At 42.2% G+C, this 19440-nt stretch overlaps 2 protein-coding genes across 2 annotated transcripts in view; one reads left to right on the plus strand and one right to left on the minus strand.

The window, feature by feature from the left end:
* Nucleotides 1–4056: 4056 nt before the first annotated feature.
* LOC147603144 (uncharacterized) lies at nucleotides 4057–6364 on the plus strand. Its single transcript, XM_086797436.1, has 5 exons — nucleotides 4057–4318; nucleotides 4410–4594; nucleotides 4672–4871; nucleotides 4964–5232; nucleotides 5325–6364. Exons 1-5 carry the CDS (start codon nucleotides 4309–4311, stop codon nucleotides 6362–6364), a joined length of 1704 nt encoding a protein of 567 aa, XP_086653562.1. The 5' UTR covers nucleotides 4057–4308.
* An 8186-nt stretch (nucleotides 6365–14550) lies between these two features.
* LOC147603145 (uncharacterized) overlaps nucleotides 14551–19440 on the minus strand; it is a 62919-nt gene continuing 58029 nt past the window's right edge. Inside the window, exon 2 of the mRNA XM_086797085.1 lies at nucleotides 14551–15532. Within this exon, the coding sequence (XP_086653211.1) occupies nucleotides 14759–15532 (774 nt within the window). The 3' untranslated portion in view covers nucleotides 14551–14758. The remainder of the gene's footprint in view (nucleotides 15533–19440) is intronic.

Here is a 19440-nt window from a genome sequence, read left to right on the forward strand (position 1 = left end):
CGCATGACAAGGGAAGTGGCTCTTGGCAAGGAGCACAGGAGCAGGAGAGCATGCAACGACACACTCACACAACAGTGCACGACAAGGGAAGTGGCTTTTGGCAAGGAACATTTGAGCAAGAGAGCGTGCATTGATGTATTGGAAACTTATGTATTTTTTTAATAAGATTATGTAATTGCAGCTGAAATTTGTGTTGATGTACATTGCTTATGGCTGTTGCGTTTTGGTGAACAATCGATGCCTCTTTTATTTGCATGCATATGGTTGTTCTTTATTGTAGGTGATGGGCAAGAAGGGCAGTTTAGGCAGCCTTTAGTCTTGTCGGTTGGTCATATATACATATGTGTGTGTGCACGCATGCACATACAGACACACATACATACACATATGCATACATACAGCGAAATACATGTGCGTAAGACGGTTTATATTAAATTTCAGGGTGGCACCTCGCAGACCCAGCACGGGCGGTCACCGGCTAGGTCTAGACCGTGGTACAAAAGAGGTATAGACACATGTCCGTGCATAGAGACATGTCCATGTTTTTGCTGAGATTCAAACCTAGATCCTCGCCAAGGGAGACGAAGCATCTATCCACTGCACCGCGCGCGCACACTTATGATATGCACACATGTCCATAACATCTTATGGACACATGTCTACAGATGGGCCCGTCACCAGTCATTGACCGGATGACCAGGCCCGCCGGGTGCACTTAGCGTGGCACCCAGAAATTTAAGGTAAACCGGGTAAGACCACCCATTGCAGTGAAGCCAGGTAGGTGCACTTTTTTGGTTGCTGGGTTGCCGGCCGGAGCTGTGTAAGTGCTTTCTCAATGCTTTCTCCAAATCCGGCAATGCCCAATAATCATCTCCTCTCTTTCTCTCTCTCTCTCTCTCTCTCTCTCACTCACACACACACACACACACACAGCCAAACTACACGACGGGGCCATGGGCCTCCACCCACTGCTTGCCCACCAGCTTCTGCTGGTCCGAGCACTACACGCTCTTCTCCTGCAAGTGTGCGTACGGCATGAATGCGTTGAGGTTCCTCACCACCACCACCACCACTACCCTGCTGTCGCTGTTGTTGGCCCTGCTCATGGAGTGCTGCCACTGACAATCTATTGCCGCCAATCATTTTTTAAGCGTGGAAAAAGACAGACTCTAATTTCAGTTTTTTCACTCTTTCTGAAATCCGTAGCTCACAAAGATCTGATGGCTCTCCGGTATTCGGGGCATCGCTGCAGTTGTAGTGCAGAAAAGAGCCCTAGTTAGCGATGAAGAGATCTTAATGGGTGGACTATTGGCGGCAGAATATCGTTGCACCTTTTGTTGAGAAAAAGAGCAAGAACTGACCGTGGCCAACCTTTGGAGCTAAAAATGCTATCAGAAACTTCTGAAACTGTAGTTAGGAGTGTTAACTCGAGGTTAACACTGACCACTGCCATGCATCAACTGTATTTACGACAAGCTTAGTGGAAGTGTGCGTTGGTCACAAGTGGAGTTAAGCCATCTACAACAAGCCAGGAGCATGCATAGGCTCTGGAGAGTCACTAAAGATTGTACACACGTAATGGGCATAGCCTAAAAGATCTTTGTTTACCCTCACTTATGTGTTGTTTGGGGAATTAGTAACTTGTTTCAATCATTGTATTTCCAATATAATGTGCTTAATGATGTATCAAAGGGAGGACCAAGCCAAGTGAAAGAGCCTACATCCATTCAATGTGTTAGCTGACAGCAGTAAGTGGGTACCCAATGAGTTATTGGGTGTGGATGCCCAAACTTATAACTCCCTTCTATATAAGTGAATTTCTCTATTAAGTATTGATTGAGAGTGTGCTCTTGCACCTTGTGCTCTAGCTCTCTACCCTATCCTCTTATTCTCTTAGTGGTGATGCTTATGTGAGTGTGAGTGTGTGTGAGAGTTCTACCCTCTTGCCCTCTTGGTCTTGCCATGTCTTGCTATAGTGAGAGGGTGAAAGTGAGCTATTGTCTTTGTGTCGTGAAGCATGGTCTTGCAATAACGGCGGGGAGTGCCAAGCTCTACATAGACAACTCTCGTGGTGACACAACGAGAGGTGAGCCTTCTCAAGTGTTAGCTTGCATTCATGCGATTGCCTCTTCCATGAGATGGCAAGTAAACTACCAAGTTCCCTACGATATGTGAAAAGTGAGTACTCTTCACTTGGTTAGCTTTGTGTTAGTGAGTGGTGTATTTGGGCTTTCCATTGGCACTGGAGCATAGTTGCTTTGCCTAAACATTTGAGTGGATTCTTGTGTAAGGTTTGTTTTCTTTGGCCATGTGGTGAAAGACCCATGTGTGGAGTAAATCTAGTTTTGGTGGTGTAATCGGATTGTTATAAGGTTGTCTTGAGGTGTTTTGGTTGGATCTGAGCTATTTTGGTTGATTTTGTAGTTGGGGATAACCTTATATATATATTGTATTGATAGTGTTAATTTTTGTTATTTGTTGATTTTTTGGGCTTTAATCTTCTTCATCATTGGATTAGTGTTTTTAAGACTACAGTTAGCATTTGATTAGTTATCTTAATCAACTACTAGTATTTGTAAGAGTTAGTATTAGTGTTACTAGTATAATATTAAGGTTAGTTTAATTAATATTTAGTTGATATTAGCTTGTTAGCTACTGTTAGTATTAGATTAGTTAGTAATAGTTAGATTAGATTTTGATAAATTAATATTATTTAGATTATTAGAGTCACTAGTCTAATTAGGATAAGGGCTAGGGGTGTGTCTAGGAAGAAAAGGTTTTTTTTTTTTAAACACAAAACAAAACAAAAATAGCAAGCCCCAAGGATAAGGGTTTGTGCTGCCAAACAAGCAATGAGAAAAGCAACGAGCACAAGGGCCGTAGTTAGATTTCGGGGTGATTGCCAGCGTGGAGGTTTTTTCCAGCCACGCTCGCGTGGCCACGCTGGCAGCTACCAGTAAAAAAAATGACGGGAAAATGATGACCAGCGTTGCTTTGAATGCGTGGGTCCACCGCCGCATGTCGTTGCCTGCTGCCACCAACCTCACACTTATTCCCTGTAAATGAAACAGAAAGCCCCGAAAAGAAAACAGCCAAGGTAAAGAAGAGCAGGAACTGCGAGACATTCTTCCTCTACTACCCAGCAGGTTCTCCAGCATTGAGACCTCCGTGCGCACGTGGGGAAGGGCATCGGCATTCCCTGATTTTCTCACGGCATTGGGCACTGGTGGATGCGGCTCTGTATATGGCGGCATGCTTCCTGTTGAAAGAAGCAGTTCCTGGCTGAAGTGACCACCATAGGTCGCACCAGCCACCACCATCAAAACATAGTACGCCTTGTTGGCTTCTGTTGGGAGTTCTCGCTACAGCGTGCCAGCTCCTCTGTTGAGCTGGCAAACTCGCTACAGCCGATTTGGCTCGTGTGCAGGTTTATTTTAGCTCATTTAGCAATCGATGGGCACCCCTGTTCCCACGCATGGTCTTTTTGATGTTTCCGGAATACAATGGAGACTGGTACACAATGAAAGGTCGAAGTACAAAGTGCAAAGGGAAGCTCGTATTCCATGGGCTCATGTTGGCGAGTTTGTGAACAGAGAAGCACAAAATCCTGACTTCCCTACAACGTTTACGAGGTACTCCCACCATCATCGCACACCAGGCTCGCTAATACGGCCATTCAAGGATTCATGGCTTGAGAGCACCATGTAAGTGTTTATTTTCCATTACCTTATTTAAATGATTAGCATGCAAGGCTTTAGACTTATACCCAATTATCATTGCCAATAGATATTGGTGTGCTTTTGGGACACGTTGTGCTACAAACGTGTATGCCATGTGCATGAACAATCGGGTGGAAAAGATGTAGAGTGCAAGAGTAATGTGCATGAAAATGAGCTTGACGATGGGGAGTTACATGGTTGTCCTACCATCAATGAAGACAGCGTAAAAGCCTCTACCAAATTAAATGCCAATTTGATCAAGAAAGAGACTAAGCCAAGGCGGCCACCCAAGGTAGCAGGACAGCGCATTCGAGGGTGTCAATGCCATTTCATGGTGAATCGTCTATACTTGGATCCTAGCATCGCAGTTATATCTTATATTAATCCCTTTCACACAAATAAAGAAGATATCATCTGCCATGGGGAGCCTTGTAAGAATGAGGGAAACACCCTTCTTCTCCTCTCTCCATGGATTTCATTGGAAAAAAAAAGTTTGGGTTTCTAACTTGTTGTTCAAGGGCTTTACTCCACAACAAGTTTTCGATGCACACATTCAAAGTTTGCATATACGACAAAGCAAAGAGCCCAAATGTCCAATGGTGAGGGATGACTACTTATTGCTCCAAGATATACTCAATATTGAAAGGAAACATGCTATGGAGACATATCAACTACATGATGATGATGCAGAGAGTACAAGGCGATGGTGTACACAAAATGCGGATATGATATTTGTTTACCAGGAGCAAAATCTTCAAGTACAGAAGGAATTCTTTTTAGGGATCCAAACCCCATGGCAAAGAGAGATTTGTGACAAGTTCGAAAATGGAAATTTGTTGGCTGTGGACTCCACATTTGGAACGAACAAGTACAAGGTATGCTTCAATTCTTGTCTGTTTTCTGCCATGTTCAAGTCAAGGTACTTGTACTTACTATACCTAAAATGATGTAGTTCCATTTGTATACAATTCTCGTATTTGACACACATCGCAATGGCATCCCAATTGCGTGGGTTCTTGCCTCAAGTGCCACCTTTGAGGCTGTGCGATATTGGTTGACAAAGTTTCGAGATCGCATGCTTGATCACCATAAATCGTGGCAGCCAAATGCTGTCATGGTGGATGATGCGGAGAGGGAAATTGATGCACTGAGGTAATTTTCCTAACATAATGCATGGTGCTTGGACAATGCTTTATGACCATTGCTTGGATTTGTACCCTCAATACTTGGATTTGTACTCTTAGGGTCGTTTTCAATTTGCCGGTGTACTTGTGCTTATGGCATGTACGTAGGTGTTGGCTAAAACACCTCATTCGAAAGGTGAAAGATTGGCCAACACGTGCGGCCATGTTTCGGATGCTTGGTAACATCATGAATATGCGGGGAGGGTCCTCGTCTTCATATGAGCTCACCAAGGATGAAGCTAGGGAAATGATATGCAAGTTCAAGGAAGATTTTCAAAGTGAGAAGGAGTTCCTCCACTACTTTGAAATGCAGTGGCAGCCTAAAATAGGTAACTATGAGCTATTTTTCTTGCTTCAATGTGTTCCCAATGTGTTATGTTCTCTTATGGTCATATATGCTTACAAGTCTTCATCATGTTAGACATGTGGGTGCGTGCGACAAGGACATTGCCACATTCCAATCAAGACACGAATGGTGCAATCGAGGCGTACCATGGAGTTTTGAAGTACAGATTTCTAGGATCTTCTAAGAAAATGGTGGGGCGTCGAGTGGATTGGCTTCTTTACAAGCTAACCACAGCTTGTGTACCTCATTATTGGTACATACAAGTTGTGAAGGAAGGGGGATTTAAGAGAAACAATGCCATTGAGAAGGTAGTGGAGAGCTCGCGTGAACGAGCTCTCAAAATTCCAGATGATTATGTGTCATTCATTGGTAGCAACATGAAGGCAGATGCTTATGTTCGAAGCCTGTCCAATCCAAACCAAGTGTACACTGTCTACAACTCAGATTGTCAATGGGCATGTTGTACATGCCATTGGTCCGAGCTTGGCAACATATGCAAGCATCAAATCAAGGTGATGCTCATGGCCGGTGTTCAGGAGCAAGGTATGGTGTCACATTGTGTGAGCATGTATGAAGATAGTGCCTTGGAGATGGTCCCCAGGAGACTACTTGAGATTAAGCCTGATGACCTCAACATCGGAGTGCCACTTGAGGATGATGCGAGCTTGGAGGAAGGGCACAATTGTGAGGATGCATCTTCAAAGTCTACACATAGGTCAAGCTTGAATCATTTACATGACACTTTCCAACAACTTGTGGATTTTGTGCAGGATGATGCCGAGCTTATTCATGAGGCTACCACTAGCATGAAGAAGACACTTGGGCAACTACATACATTGAAAGCACAAAGAGAGGAGGGCATTGAGCTTGCAAAGTCTTTTGTACGAACTAGAGATGGCTTTGGGAATAGCTTGAAGAGAGCAAAGTCTTTCATTGAGAAAGGGATCAACAGGAAGAAGCGCAAAACAATGGATGACAATCAAGTTGGCACCTCCTTCATTGCTACAGTTAAGGGTAGATGCCCCTCCATGCAAGCCAAATTGGATGCACGTGCAGTTAAAGAGTCGATGCAAGCAACAATCGAGCTAGATGGCAATGACGCCCAGATTACATGATGGCATCTATATGTATGAATGTATAACCATTGTATCATGAAGCCCAAGACGCAAATCTTGTGGCTCACAACCTTTTGAAACGATTGGTTGAATTGGAAAAGTTGGATGAAGAATGACTATATGCGGTGATTGAAATGTGGACAAAGAATTGCCGATGAAAACGTTGGTTTGATTCCAATATCAAAAAGTGTAAGTTCCACGTAGGTGATATGGTGTCAATGTATAACATCAAGAAAGGAAAGAAGAAACTAAGGCTTCGAGTCTTAGGACCTTACAGAATTCTTGAATTGCTCAGACGGTGACCAAACTTTCTAAGAGTGAGGGTAGGATCCGTATATACACACTTGCAAATGCTGATCACCAGTTTTCAGTGTGTCATGGCCTTAGAGAGCCCCCTTGAAATTGGACCTTTGGCCCACACATTACATTCAAATGTACTCCGATGGTAACCAAACTTTGCAAGAGTGAGGGTGAGGTCCATATATACAGATTTATAAAGTTTAATAACCATCGGACCACATTTGGTTACAATGTGTTGGAAAGGTCCAATTTTTAGGGGGCTCTCTACGGCCACAACACATTGAAAATTGGGCCTTTCCAATGCACATTGCAGCCAAATGTGGTCTGATGGTGATTCAACTTTTCAAGAGAGTATTTGTGAACCCCACCCTCACTCTTGCAAAGTTTGGTCACCATCAAATCATATTTGGTTATAATGTGCATCGGAAAGGCCTAGTTTTCAATGTGTTGTGGCCTTAGAGAGCCCTCTGAAAAATTAGGCCTTTGGCATACACATTGCACACAAATGTGGTCCGATTGTAAGAGTGTATATGTGGACCCCACCCACACTCTTGCAAAGTCAAGACTTAGAGAGCCCCCTGAAAATTGGGCCTTTCCAATGCACATTACAACCAAATGTTGTCTGATGGTGATAAAACTTTGCAAGAGTGTATATGTGGTCCCCACCATCACTCTTGCAAAGTTTGGTCACCATCAGACTATATTGGGTTGTAATGAGCATTGGAAAGGCCCAATTTTCAATGTGTTGTGGCCTTAGAGAGCCCCTTAAAAATTGGGCCTTTGGCACCTACATCGGATGAAATTTGGTTGCAATGTGCATTGGAAAGGCCAAATTCCAATATGTTGTAGCCTTAGAGAGCCCCCTGAAAATTGGGCCTTTCCAATGCACATTACACACAAATGTGATCCAATGGTTACCAAACTTTGTAAGAGTGAGGGTTGGGTCCATATATACACTCTTGCAAAGTTTGATTACCCCCCATCAGACCACATTTGGTTGTGATGTGCACTGGAAAGGCCCAATTTTCAATGTGTTGTGGTCTTAGAGTGCCCCCTAAAAATTAGGCCTTTCCAATGCACATTATAACCAAATGTGATCCGATGGTGAACTAAACTTTGAAAGAGTGAGATTGGGGTCACCCTTGCGAAGTTTAGTTGCTATAGGACCACATTTGGTTACAATGTTCATTGGAAAGTCTGAGTGTGGGGTCCACATATACATTTTTGCAAAGTTTGGTCTTCATAGGACCACATTTGGTTGCAATGTGCATTGGAAAGTTTTCAATGTGTTGTGGCCTTAGAGAGCCCCTTGAAAATTTGGCCTTTCAAACAGACATTGTAACCAAATGTGGTCCAATTTTTAGGGGGCTTTCTAAGGCCACAACACATTGAAAATTTTGCCTTTCCAATGCACATACATTGCAACCAAATGTGGTCTAATGGTGACCAAACTTTGCAAGAGTGAGGGTAGGGTCCATATATACACTCTTCAAAAGTTTTGTCACCATCCGACCACATTTGTGTGCAATGTACGTGTCAAAGGCCCAATTTTCAATGGGCTCTCTAAGGCCACAACACAGTGAAAATTGGGCCTTTCCAATGCACATTGCAACCAAATATGGCTTGATGGTGTAACCAAAATTTTCAAGGTTGAGGGTAGGGTCCACATATACACTCTTGAAAAGTTTGGTAACCATCGAACCACATTTGGTTGCAATGTACATTAGAAAGGCCCAATTTTCAGGGGGCTCTGTAAGGCCACAACATATTAAAAATTGGGCATTTCCAATGCACGTTACAAAAACATGTGGTCTAATATAATGACCAAACTTTGTAGCAGTGAGGATAGGGTCCATATACACATGCTTACAAAGTTTTATCACCATCGAAGGCCACAACCCTGCCACAACACATTGACAATTGAGGCTTTCCAATGCACATTGACAATTGAGCCTTTCCAATGCACATTGACAACACATTGACAATTGAGCCTTTCCAATGCACATTGCGACCAAATATGGTATGATGGTGACCAAACTTTGCAAGATTGAGTTTGAGGTCCACATATACACGCTTCTAAAGTTTTTTCACCATCGGAACACATTTTTTAATGGATTGTGGCATTAGAGAGCCCCCTGAAAAATGGACCTTTCCAACACACATTGTAACTAAATATTGTCCGATGATGACCAAACTTTGCAAGAGTGAGGGTAAGGTCCACATATGCACTCTTGCAAAGTTTTGTCACCATCAGACCACATTTTTCTACAATGCGCATGCCAAAGGCCCAATTTTCAGGAGGCTCTCTAAGGCTACAATCCATTAAAAATAGGGCCTTTCCAATGCACATTGCAACCAAATATGGTCTGATAGTGACCAAAATTTTCAAGAGTGATAGCGGAGTCCACATATACACTCTTAGAAAGTTTTTTCACCATCGGACCATATTTTCTTGCAATGTCTGTGGAAAGGCCCAATTTTCAAGGTGCTCTCTAGAGCCACAAATTGAAAATTGGACCTTTCCAATGCAGATTGCAACAACCAAATGTGGTTATGTGATGACCAAACTTTACAAAAATGTCTATGTGGACCCCACACTCACTCTTGTAAATTTTGGTCACCATTGGCTCACATTTTGTTGCAATGTGCGTGGAAGGGCCCAATTTTCAGGGAGCTAGCTAAGGCGACAACACATTGAAAATTGGGTCCTTCCAATGAACATTGTAACCAAATGTGGTCATATGGTGACCAAACTTTGCAAGAGTGTTTATCTGGACCCTAACCTCACTCTTGCAAAGTTTGGTTTACAATCAGACTACATTTGGTTGTAATGTGCATTGAAAGGCCCAATTTTTAGGGAGCTCTCTAAGACCACAACACATTGAAAATTGGACCTTTCCAATACACATTGTAACCAAATATGGTCCAATGGTAATCAAACTTTACAAGAGTTTATATATGGAGCCAACCCTCACTCTTACAAACTTTGGTCACCATTGCACTACATTTGTGTGCAATGTGGATTGGAAAGACCCAAATTTCAGGGGTCTCTCTAAGGCCACAACACATTGGAATTTGGCCTTTCTAATGCTTATTACAACCAAATTTTGTTCGATGGTGACCAAACTCTGTAAGAGTGTATATATTGTCCCCACCTTCACTCTTGCAAAGCTACAGCACCATGGGACCTTTTTTGGTTACAATGTGCACTGGAAAGGCCCAATTTTTAAGGGATGGAAAATTAGGTCTTTACAATGCACATTGCAACCAAATATGGTCTAATGGTATCAAAACTTTGTAAGAGTGAGGGTAGGTCCACATATACAACATCTAATGTCACACACTTGATCTGGTAAATGTGTTTTGACTTGAGATTTAGAATCCTATCCATAGTCATCAAAGAGTATCTTACTTAAAAATTCAAAGGATGAGTTGAAATGCCCAAAGTACCTTATAAACTTGTGCTTCACCAAAGTTTGAAATCCCATTTACACTAAATATAACTTGGGCCTTAAATTAAATAGAACTCCTTATCCTTGGAGAGACATTCTCACTAGTCCTAACTTGCTAATTATAATGTGTAGATTATCTCATTTAGCCTTTGTAAAATTCAACATGGACCAAAGTACCATAGACACTTTGATAGGTTCTTATGTGCACACCTAATTTGTCTTCTTATAGCTACCCTCCTTTTTGAGAGGGTGGGTCCATGTGTCCTAAAGCTTGGAGTTTCCCCTTATCAACAAGTGGTGAGGTAGTATAGGCAAGTTTATCTATTTTAGTGGTTGCCCTTGTTTGAGTTGAGTGTAAGCAAGTTTACATGTCGGTGGTTGTCCTTGTTTTGAGTTGAGTGTAAGCAGGTTCTTTTGGTTCCTCCATTTTTGGGAGAGAGTTCTTATGTTTTTCTTGCTGCTAATTTGGCCTCCACACCATGTGAGGAGACTCTTGTGCTCTTATCACTAAGGCACCCATATGAAGAAATTACCTTAAATATACCCTTGAGCATGTAGCAGGCATGTGGGCACCCATCTTTTCTAAACCTTTTGGATTGGGAGTTGGTGCCATTATTGTGTTGAGGTTTTTTCTTTTGTGTAGTCTTTCTTTGGAATCCACACTTCAATATTATCTTCATAGTATCCCAAAGCTTGTAGCCAAGTTCTTTGGAACCCAGTTGGTAGAGGTTGTTGTCAGTGGGATCTTATGATTTTTTATAAAATAGTTGTTTGGTACTCTTCTTTCTAGAGGTTGTTGTCAGTGGGATCTTATGATTTTTTATAAAATAGTTGTTTGGTACCCTTCTTTCTAGACTTTTAAGATTTGAGTGCACAGCCGCATGGCCAGCTAGTCAAATTGGATTCCCACTCTTGTAGTAGCGTTGAGCTACAAGGAAGTTGTTTTCCCATCTATCTTTGATACTTTATAGATATCTAGACAATGATTTTGTGGTGGAGTTGCCTTCTTTAGTGGAGTTGAAGGTTTGGTTTCTTTCTTGCCATGAGATTGCAAAATGATTTTTGTGGTGGACTTGACTTCTTTGGTGGAATTGAAGGTTTGATTTCTTTCTTGGCATGAGCTTACAAAAGGAAGCACTCTTGTTTGTGGCTTTGGGAACAACATTGACTGATGAGGCTTGTGTTTGCAAAACAACAGAGTTGATGTTGAGGTTGTGTTTACCTTTGTTAGTTGCAGTGATGACTTTTTGTGTTATCATCGATGCCTTAAGAGTGTTTACAAGAGGAATTGGTGATGACGAAGTTTTATTGATAAAAACCTTTTTCTCCTTTGGTGAGCTTGGTCGAAGAGAGGTTCTTGGAGTAGAGGTTTTATTGGTAAAAACCCTTTTCTCCTCCGCCGGTGAGGTTGGTCGAAGAGAGGTTCTTGGAGTAGAGGTTGTATCATGGGGGGCTTTTGATGTAGAGGGTAGGCTTTGATTCAGATGTAGTTATTGGAGAGGCTATACTCTTGGGAAGAGGGTCTATTGATGTTGAGGGTTTTGCATGGTTACCCTTGCCAAAGTAAGATTTGATATTTATTGTTGGTTTCAACAATCAAGATTTAATCTTTATTGTTGGTTTTCAATAGGATTGGTGGGACATGTTAAGGAATGGTTGCAGACTCAAAGGTTATTGAGCTAGAGGTAGGAGCATGTTGCTTTGTAGTGTGGTTGAGTTGAAAGGGAGAGTGGATTTTTTTAAGAGGATTGTTGATGGAGAAGATAGGTCCTTAAGTAGAGGAGCTTTCTGGGAGGAAGCTAGTAGTGTTTTGTTTTGAGCTTCATAGAGGTCACTCAGTGTTAGATCTTCATTGTCACAAAATGGTGTCGAGCTTTAAGGTGAATGAATTGGTGATGCATACTTTAACTTGGGCGGCACTAATCCATTCACATCCTAGAATTAAATATGTATTAGTGAGGCATACTTTAACTTGGGCAGCAATAATCCATTCACATCCCACAATCAAATATGTATTGGTGAAGCAGACTCTAACTTGGGCAGCAATAATCCATTCACATCCCAAAATTAAATATGTTTTCAATGCAGACTCATCAACAAGCACAAAGAACTTGCAATTCTAGGGGTTAGTTTGCATAAAGATTATTTGTTCAAAGTACCCCAAACATAACATATTCATGTCCATTGTGAAGGAATTCCTTTGGGATGAGCTTGTAGTGTAGGTGAGCCTATTAAATCCTAGATTTCTAAGAAGGTTATGAGATTATGGTCACGCCACAGGTAAAGTTGCGGCTTGCATCATTTTGATTAACATGAAGACTTCAATTCCAACGTGAAGATTTAGATTAGTAAATTCAATTCCAGGCATTAGAGATTCAATTCCATTAGTAAATTCAATTCCAGGCATTAGAGATTCAAGCTCCATTTTTTGTCAATGGCTCCTCTTCTCATAACAGCGTGAATGTAATCGCACTGTGTCCTACGATAACAATCTGCATTGATTGGTCGATAGAGTATTGAGAACTACTTATCCAAAGGCCACCCAAGACGATTTCCTTAAGGTCATCAAGAGTAACCTAGGTGTCGTAAGGTAACAATTTGTATTGATTGATCAATAGAGTATTGAGAACTACTTATCCAAAGGCCACTAAAGATGATTTCCTAAAGGTCATCAACAATACTCTATTGATTGATCAATAGAGTATTGAGAACTACTTATCCAAAGGCCACTAAAGATGATTTCCTAAAGGTCATCAACAATAACTTGGGTGTCCTAAGATAACAATTTGTATTGATTGGTCAATAGAGTACTGAGTATAATTATATAGCACAGCGGAGAAAATACTACGTGTACAGGATGTGGATACTCACAAGCATTGGATGCCTTACCTTGTGATAACTATATGTCCATATATAGCAGGTGGTGTGGTAGGTGCGTATAAACAATAGAGGCAGTTATGCAACATAGACACGGTCATTGCTCTCAAAACACGACCAACTGACCACCGCCCACTACTAATGAACCCCTACCGTCGGGCCGGGGACTCCTATCCCAAACCCCCACCAAGGGGCCTCCTGGCTCGCCTCCTTAGGAGCCCCAAACCGGTGAGCTGCCGTGGGCCCAAGCTAACGCTTTCACCTCCGACCAACTCCAACCATCAATGGTCACAATAATGACCTCATCGGAGTCTAAGTCGAGGTTCCCACCAAAGGCACATGCACCAATAGCTTCTCCCCATAATGGGAGCCTTTACAAATGCGCACCAAACATTGATGTGAGATACATGCTGAGAGGCAGGCATTGAGTGTATACTAACACTGAGAATTACTTATCTAAAGGCCACTAAAGATGATTTCCTTCTGGTCATCAAGAGTAACATGAAACTCACATTCCATGTTTATTCCCTCAATGTGAATAGTGAAATAGACCCAAATTTTAGTGAAATAGACCCAAATTTCAATGTATTCCCCACTAGAATCTATTACAACAATGTTTCCAAGGTTCATTGTGGGTTGTCCCGAAGATACCCAAGTTTCCTCGAATCCGATGTTGTGACTAGCTCTAGGACTAAGTACTACTTTTTTCTATTTATTTATTTTTAATTGAAAAATATAGCCAAACTTTCATAGGCTCCTCAAGTGAAATCATATATGTCTCACTTTCAACATCATTTTTAGTTGTAGTTTCTGTTTCCCATCCGCTTTTAGACATTAGCATTGAATCTTCATTCCCTAGTTCACTCGTAAAGTTTGGATCAAAAGCATACTCGTCAGAACTCGGAGACTGTTAACTTCACTCCAAAATGAAATGTCGTGCTTAGTCATGAACACAAAAATTGTCAAAGTTAAACCAACTTGGTTTTTTTCCTTGTTTTCCTATATGTACAAAAGACACAAGAAGCCAAAGACAAGTCCTGTCCCAACGTTATACTGAGTTGTGAACAGAGCAACACTTATCCACCTATAAGGAGTAGGAAAAGAGCTCCAATTAAGCATTACACACTTGCATTAGTGATGTTTGAACAAATATGTCAAAATGACCCTTTTTGGGCATTCACACAATAATTTAACTATTGATCACAAAGAGAGAGTGTGCCCTTCCCCCCCCCCCCCCCCCCTCCCCACCACACGGGGGGGGGGGGGGGGGGGGGGGGGGCAGGGTTAGTATTAATCACATGTGTTCCGTGTTTAGGAGATCCGTGGGGTTGTAACACTTGGAAGGGAATTGGGGTTTAGGGTTAGCAGTTTGTATTAATCACTTGTGTTTCGCGTTTAGGAGATCCATGGGGTTGTAACACTTGGAAGGGAATTGGGTGGTGGTGTGTAGTGTGGTATTGTCCCAAAATAAATCTATCGTTAAGTTTGGATAATGCCAAAGTTTATTGCAGAACATGCCTACGTATAGTTGTCAAGAATAGACTAAAAAAGTAATTCTTGCTATAAGAGCACAGAAAGTTGAGTTGATTAATGCTTTGTCTCTAACCTCAAAAGTAGTAACCACCTTTAAGGAAATGTTACATAATGTGATATGTCGCAGAGTAGAAGCAACATCTCTGCATTGCTTATAAAAATTACAGCAGTCGCTTTTCAACCCTCAGCTTGCAAAGTCATCGGTATACTTCCCATGTGTACGTACAGTTCTCTACTCCATGCTTGCCATCTCGTTCTCTTCAAGGTCTGCCTTACTGAGAACTTCCATATCTACATCCGGTTGGTCATCTGTCTCCTCTTCTTCGTGGGCTTTCTCCTCTTCACCTGTATCTTCATTTGATGAAGTTTCTTCTTCCCTTTCACCAACCCTCGAGTCTTCATCATTGTCCGTGTTCGGCAGTGCACTTATCTTTTCACTAGACATGTCATCTTTCTCCTCACTCTCTTCCTCGACATTAGCTCTAACTTCACCTGCCAGTTCCTCTTTTTCTTCTTTGGTCTCTATAGTTACTCTTTTTCTGTGTGTGGAGTCCCCCTCTTTTTCAGCACTAGAGTCTTGCCCTTTGCTATCCCCACCTTCATGCCCTCCCTTGTCTCCTTCATCTCCACTCAGACTCAAATTTTCCAAATTTGTGTCAAGTGTTCCATTGGAATGCCCAGCCAATGCCAACCCTTGCGCCGCTCTCAGCTGTGCTTTTAGGTTCTCGATCTTAACATCCTTCTGGGCAATCTCATCCTTCATTAGTTTCAGCTCTTCCTCTTTCTTCTCCAAGAGAGTAAGTTTGCCTTTCAAGTCACTGATCTCATTTTCCTTGTCTTGGAGAAGGGACTCCAGCTTTTTCTTCTCATCTTCAGTTAAGCTCTTCACGCGTTCCAACTCTATGAGCTGTCCACTCAAGCCCTCCTTAAGACCATCAAGCTTATCCTTCTGAGATAATAGCTTTCCCAATTTCTCTTGTAAATCAGCAGCCTTTTTCTTCTCTTTCTGTGAAAGCGAAAAAAGAAAGAAACAACAAAACCAAAAATCAACATCACAATCGAACCTTACATAATCTTTCAGCATCAGATCAAATCACCGGAGTGAAGAAGCCATTTCGGACAAACCATCCAGTAACATAACGAAAATCTCAAGAGTGTGTCCACCACTCATTACATAAGCACGCACACATTTGTACTGAAGCACTCATGCCAAAAATGATCGCGTCTTCATTGTCATCTAACAAACAAGGGTCTCTTTCCATGTTTTCCTACAAATCTTAATACAAACAAAGAGCTGTATTTTCCGGTCGTCCACCAAGGAATTATCTCTGATCTGATACACAAACTGCCCAGAAAATAATATGTACGCCACTGACCATACTGTGCATACACAATTGACAAATATTTTCTTGTGAACAAAGACACACCAAAGCCCAAAAGGGTTTCTTCAGAGAAAACAGAGAGCGGGAACTCATCCATAGAATACCATAATCACCTTGTACACTTCAAGCTTAAGCGCCATAGAGCTTTGAACAAACAAAGATCTGGGCTTTCCCTGTCGAAGGACAACTCTCTCTGACACAATGAGCATACTGTAAACATACAAGGGATGAATATCCTCTTGTGAACAAAAACATACCAAATCCCAAAAGAATTTTTGTTTCTTTTTAAAAATTGATGGGATAAGCTCAATCAAATGTAAGGACTGATTCATGGTTGTTTGCATGTGTCACATGCATCACACCTCCGATGCATGTGCCATGACTACTAAGGCCATGTACAAGGTAGCTTTAGGTGAGACAGGGGACAGGTTAACCAGTATTTGACAAAAAGAGATTATGGCCCAATCTGTAAAGAAAAGCTGCCTTCCCCAAGTGCGACTTATGCAATTATAATGCCAACTATGTAATCTAGTTTGCAAAATTCAGAACGGGTTGTGAGTTCTGCTATAAACCATTAATATCATGTTATTACATGCGCTGTAGTGGAAGCTTCTTGATTGTGGTTAAGCTGTGCGTTAATTGCTGAGATTAAGGAGAAGAGATAGAGAGAAGCAAAGAGCATCCACAGTACACTCGATGGGGTCTCAATCATCCACTTAAGGGTGTTGGCAGGATCAGGTTTAGGGTTACATATTCAGCGATGAAGATGGAGAGTGAGCAAGAGAGAAAGAGAGAGATTGAGAGAAGGGGAGATTGCACGGCATGAGAGATTGAGAGAAAAGGAGATTGCATGACAGATTTGGCACAAACTCACATGCTCTTGATTGATTGATTGAAAGATGCAAGTACAATGTCTTTTTGTAGGTTCATAAGAACCTTATCTTTTGTCTCATTAGTATCTAGAATGATGTCATGGGTGTGACATCATGTGCTGACATCTTTTTGTGATACTATTTCACTTCTTCCCTCTACTCCCAATCTGCTCACCCCTCACATATGTTTTTGTGAGGACTTCCTAGTTTATTAAGACATGATTAAAATTGAATACAAGAACTAAAGATAATTAGAGAGCGGAAAGCTGAGTTGTTTGCATTGAGACAGGGGCCTTTCTTAAATAGAGGCCGAAAGGGTACAAGTGAAGAGACACATCCCTGGAAAGGGGTGTGGCTCTTGAATCAACGGTTATGTCCTTTGGACTTAGGGGTGTGTCTTTTAATGAATAGACATGTCCTTTGATAGTGACCCATGTGTAAGGGTGTGACCCTTCACAGGTGTCCTTTCAGTTAATAAGGGATAAAGGAGTAATTAAGGTACAGGGGTAGGGGCAACTACTCGTGTCAAGGGTGTATACTCCGGTGTAGAGGGGCGCACCGTGAATGAAGATGGATTAACGTCCTCAGAATAGGTGTAATATTCATGAAAAATGATGCTACACTCGGGGAGGATAGGGCCAGATAAGGATGACGCCTGAATATAAAACAATAATGATACAGATCCTGTGCAGAAGTACGAACACGGATCACCCACACGTCGAATTCTCGGAGGTGAGAAGTCGGTGTGGCTATTTGAATGCGGTAATGAGTGGGCTCGAAAAAGGGGGGCACACTCACTGGAACAGGGGCTGAGACTGGCAGAGAAACACGGGTAGGAGAGGGCACTATGGACTGAGAGGATGTATCCTGTAAATAACTGAAATCATAGGTTTCCTCTGCCATAAGCCGTCGGAGAAGCGGGTAATGTGTGTCCATGAACCCGTAAAAAGTGATATTGGCCCTAGATAAGTGGAGAGCCCGCAAAAGAATGAAATGGCGGGTTTCTGATATTCTAATACTCCACATTATGTGATATTTTTATGCCCAAGAAAATGGAAAAATCACACCTGAATGAAGTTGCCATAATGAATGTTGTTGCACAAACAATGAAGACCGACGTCAAAGGTTGAATATGATGAAGAGAAGTGGCAGCAGGCTGGTCCGCTGAGGGTGTGTGCAGGGTGGCAACGGCGCCGGCTGAAAACGGCCGTGGGCTCTCCCTCTTTTTTTTTCTCTCTCATGTGGCGCTAGTCCGCTGGCCGTCAGTTCTCCCTGCTGTTTTTTTTCTTTTTTTGTGTGTTAGCGCGGGTCGCTGCCATGCGGTCCCCTTCTTTTCTTTTCTTTTTTTGTGCGTTGGCGCTGGTTGCTGCCGTGGGTGTCTTCACGTAGGTCGGGCTGCCATTAGGTGCTGGCTGCCGGCTGCGTGGGTCGTTGGGTAAAGCCACGTGTAAGCCTAACTTATAAGGCTAATTAAGCCTTAGTTGATTATGTGAAACGTCACACATAATAATAATAAAAACGTGAAAGGTTGTGGCTTTCCATAATCGACCGGGTGGCGCCCCTTGCGTAGAAACGGTTTAGTACCAAGAGAGTGCTATCAACCTCCAATAGAGCACAGGACAGCCTTCAAGCATTTGGATGGAACCCTGATGTGAGTCTCTGACTCCCACCATTTTTTTTTTGGAAAAAAAGATTGGGAAAAATGCTTAATCAAGCAAAATTGGCAGATTTGGGCAAAATTAAATGAGGCATTCGTTCCTATTCTTCCATACAACTCTTGCTATCCCTAATTCTAAAACTAATTTGCTGATTTAGGGTTTTTGATTTTTAGGGTTAGGGTTTTTTGGATGTGGGCATCCTACACATTGGAGCTTGTTTGCTCTCTTACCACTATGAGGACTTCCTAGTTTATTAAGACATGATTAAAATTGAATACAAGAACTAAAGATAATTAGAAAGAGGAAAGCTGAGTTGTTTGCATTGAGACAGGGGCCTTTCTTAAATAGAGGCCGAAAGGGTACAAGTGAAGAGACACATCCCTGGGAAGGGGTGTGGCTCTTGAATCAACGGCTATGTCCTTTGGACTTAGGGGTGTGTCTTTTAATGAATAGACATGTCCTTTGATAGTGACCCATGTGTAAGGGTGTGACCCTTCACAGGTGTCCTTTCAGTTAATAAGGAATTAAGGAGTAATTAAGGAGAGATTAAGAGAGTTAGTCACAATCGTGACAGTTTTCCCATATTATTCCCCATTTTATGAAGTCTTGGGTATTTTTCCCAGTCGTGGAGGATCAGCCTCCTTCATATGGGCATATATATAGCTAGCTTACCTCCCTCATTCTTCACTCCTTGCTTAGCATTGTTTGCTGCAGTCCCTCACATAAGAGGCCTTCTCCCCTCTTGCTCGGGACATGTGTTCCTTTTGATGATGACATTGAGAGCAGATTCTCACCTGTGTTTCCTCTCCATCTCTCTCTCTCACTCTCTCTCCTGTGTTTCCACTTTCCCTTCTTCCATTGCACATTCTATCAACTTTTGCATCCCAAGTTTCTCCACCCTCAGCTTCTTCTACTCCTCTTGCGTTAGTGTGACGGAGGATTGCCCCCAAGCTTCGATGGCTGGAAACCACTGTTCGTGACTCTCATCTCTCAAATGTTGAT

Source organism: Cibotium barometz, chromosome 65, assembly GCF_041138505.1.
Source record: "Cibotium barometz isolate CiBa-2024 chromosome 65, ASM4113850v1, whole genome shotgun sequence".
NCBI classification, from domain to species: Eukaryota; Viridiplantae; Streptophyta; class Polypodiopsida; order Cyatheales; family Cibotiaceae; genus Cibotium; species Cibotium barometz.

What these genes read in the sequence shown, in the direction of transcription:
- LOC147603144 (XM_086797436.1), top strand. An exon ending in AGGGAAATTGATGCACTGAG is followed by an intron (nt 4,872 to 4,963) that starts GTAATTTTCCTA and finishes TTGTACTCTTAG; the next exon opens with GGTCGTTTTCAATTTGCCGG. An exon ending in GCAGTGGCAGCCTAAAATAG is followed by an intron (nt 5,233 to 5,324) that starts GTAACTATGAGC and finishes TCATCATGTTAG; the next exon opens with ACATGTGGGTGCGTGCGACA.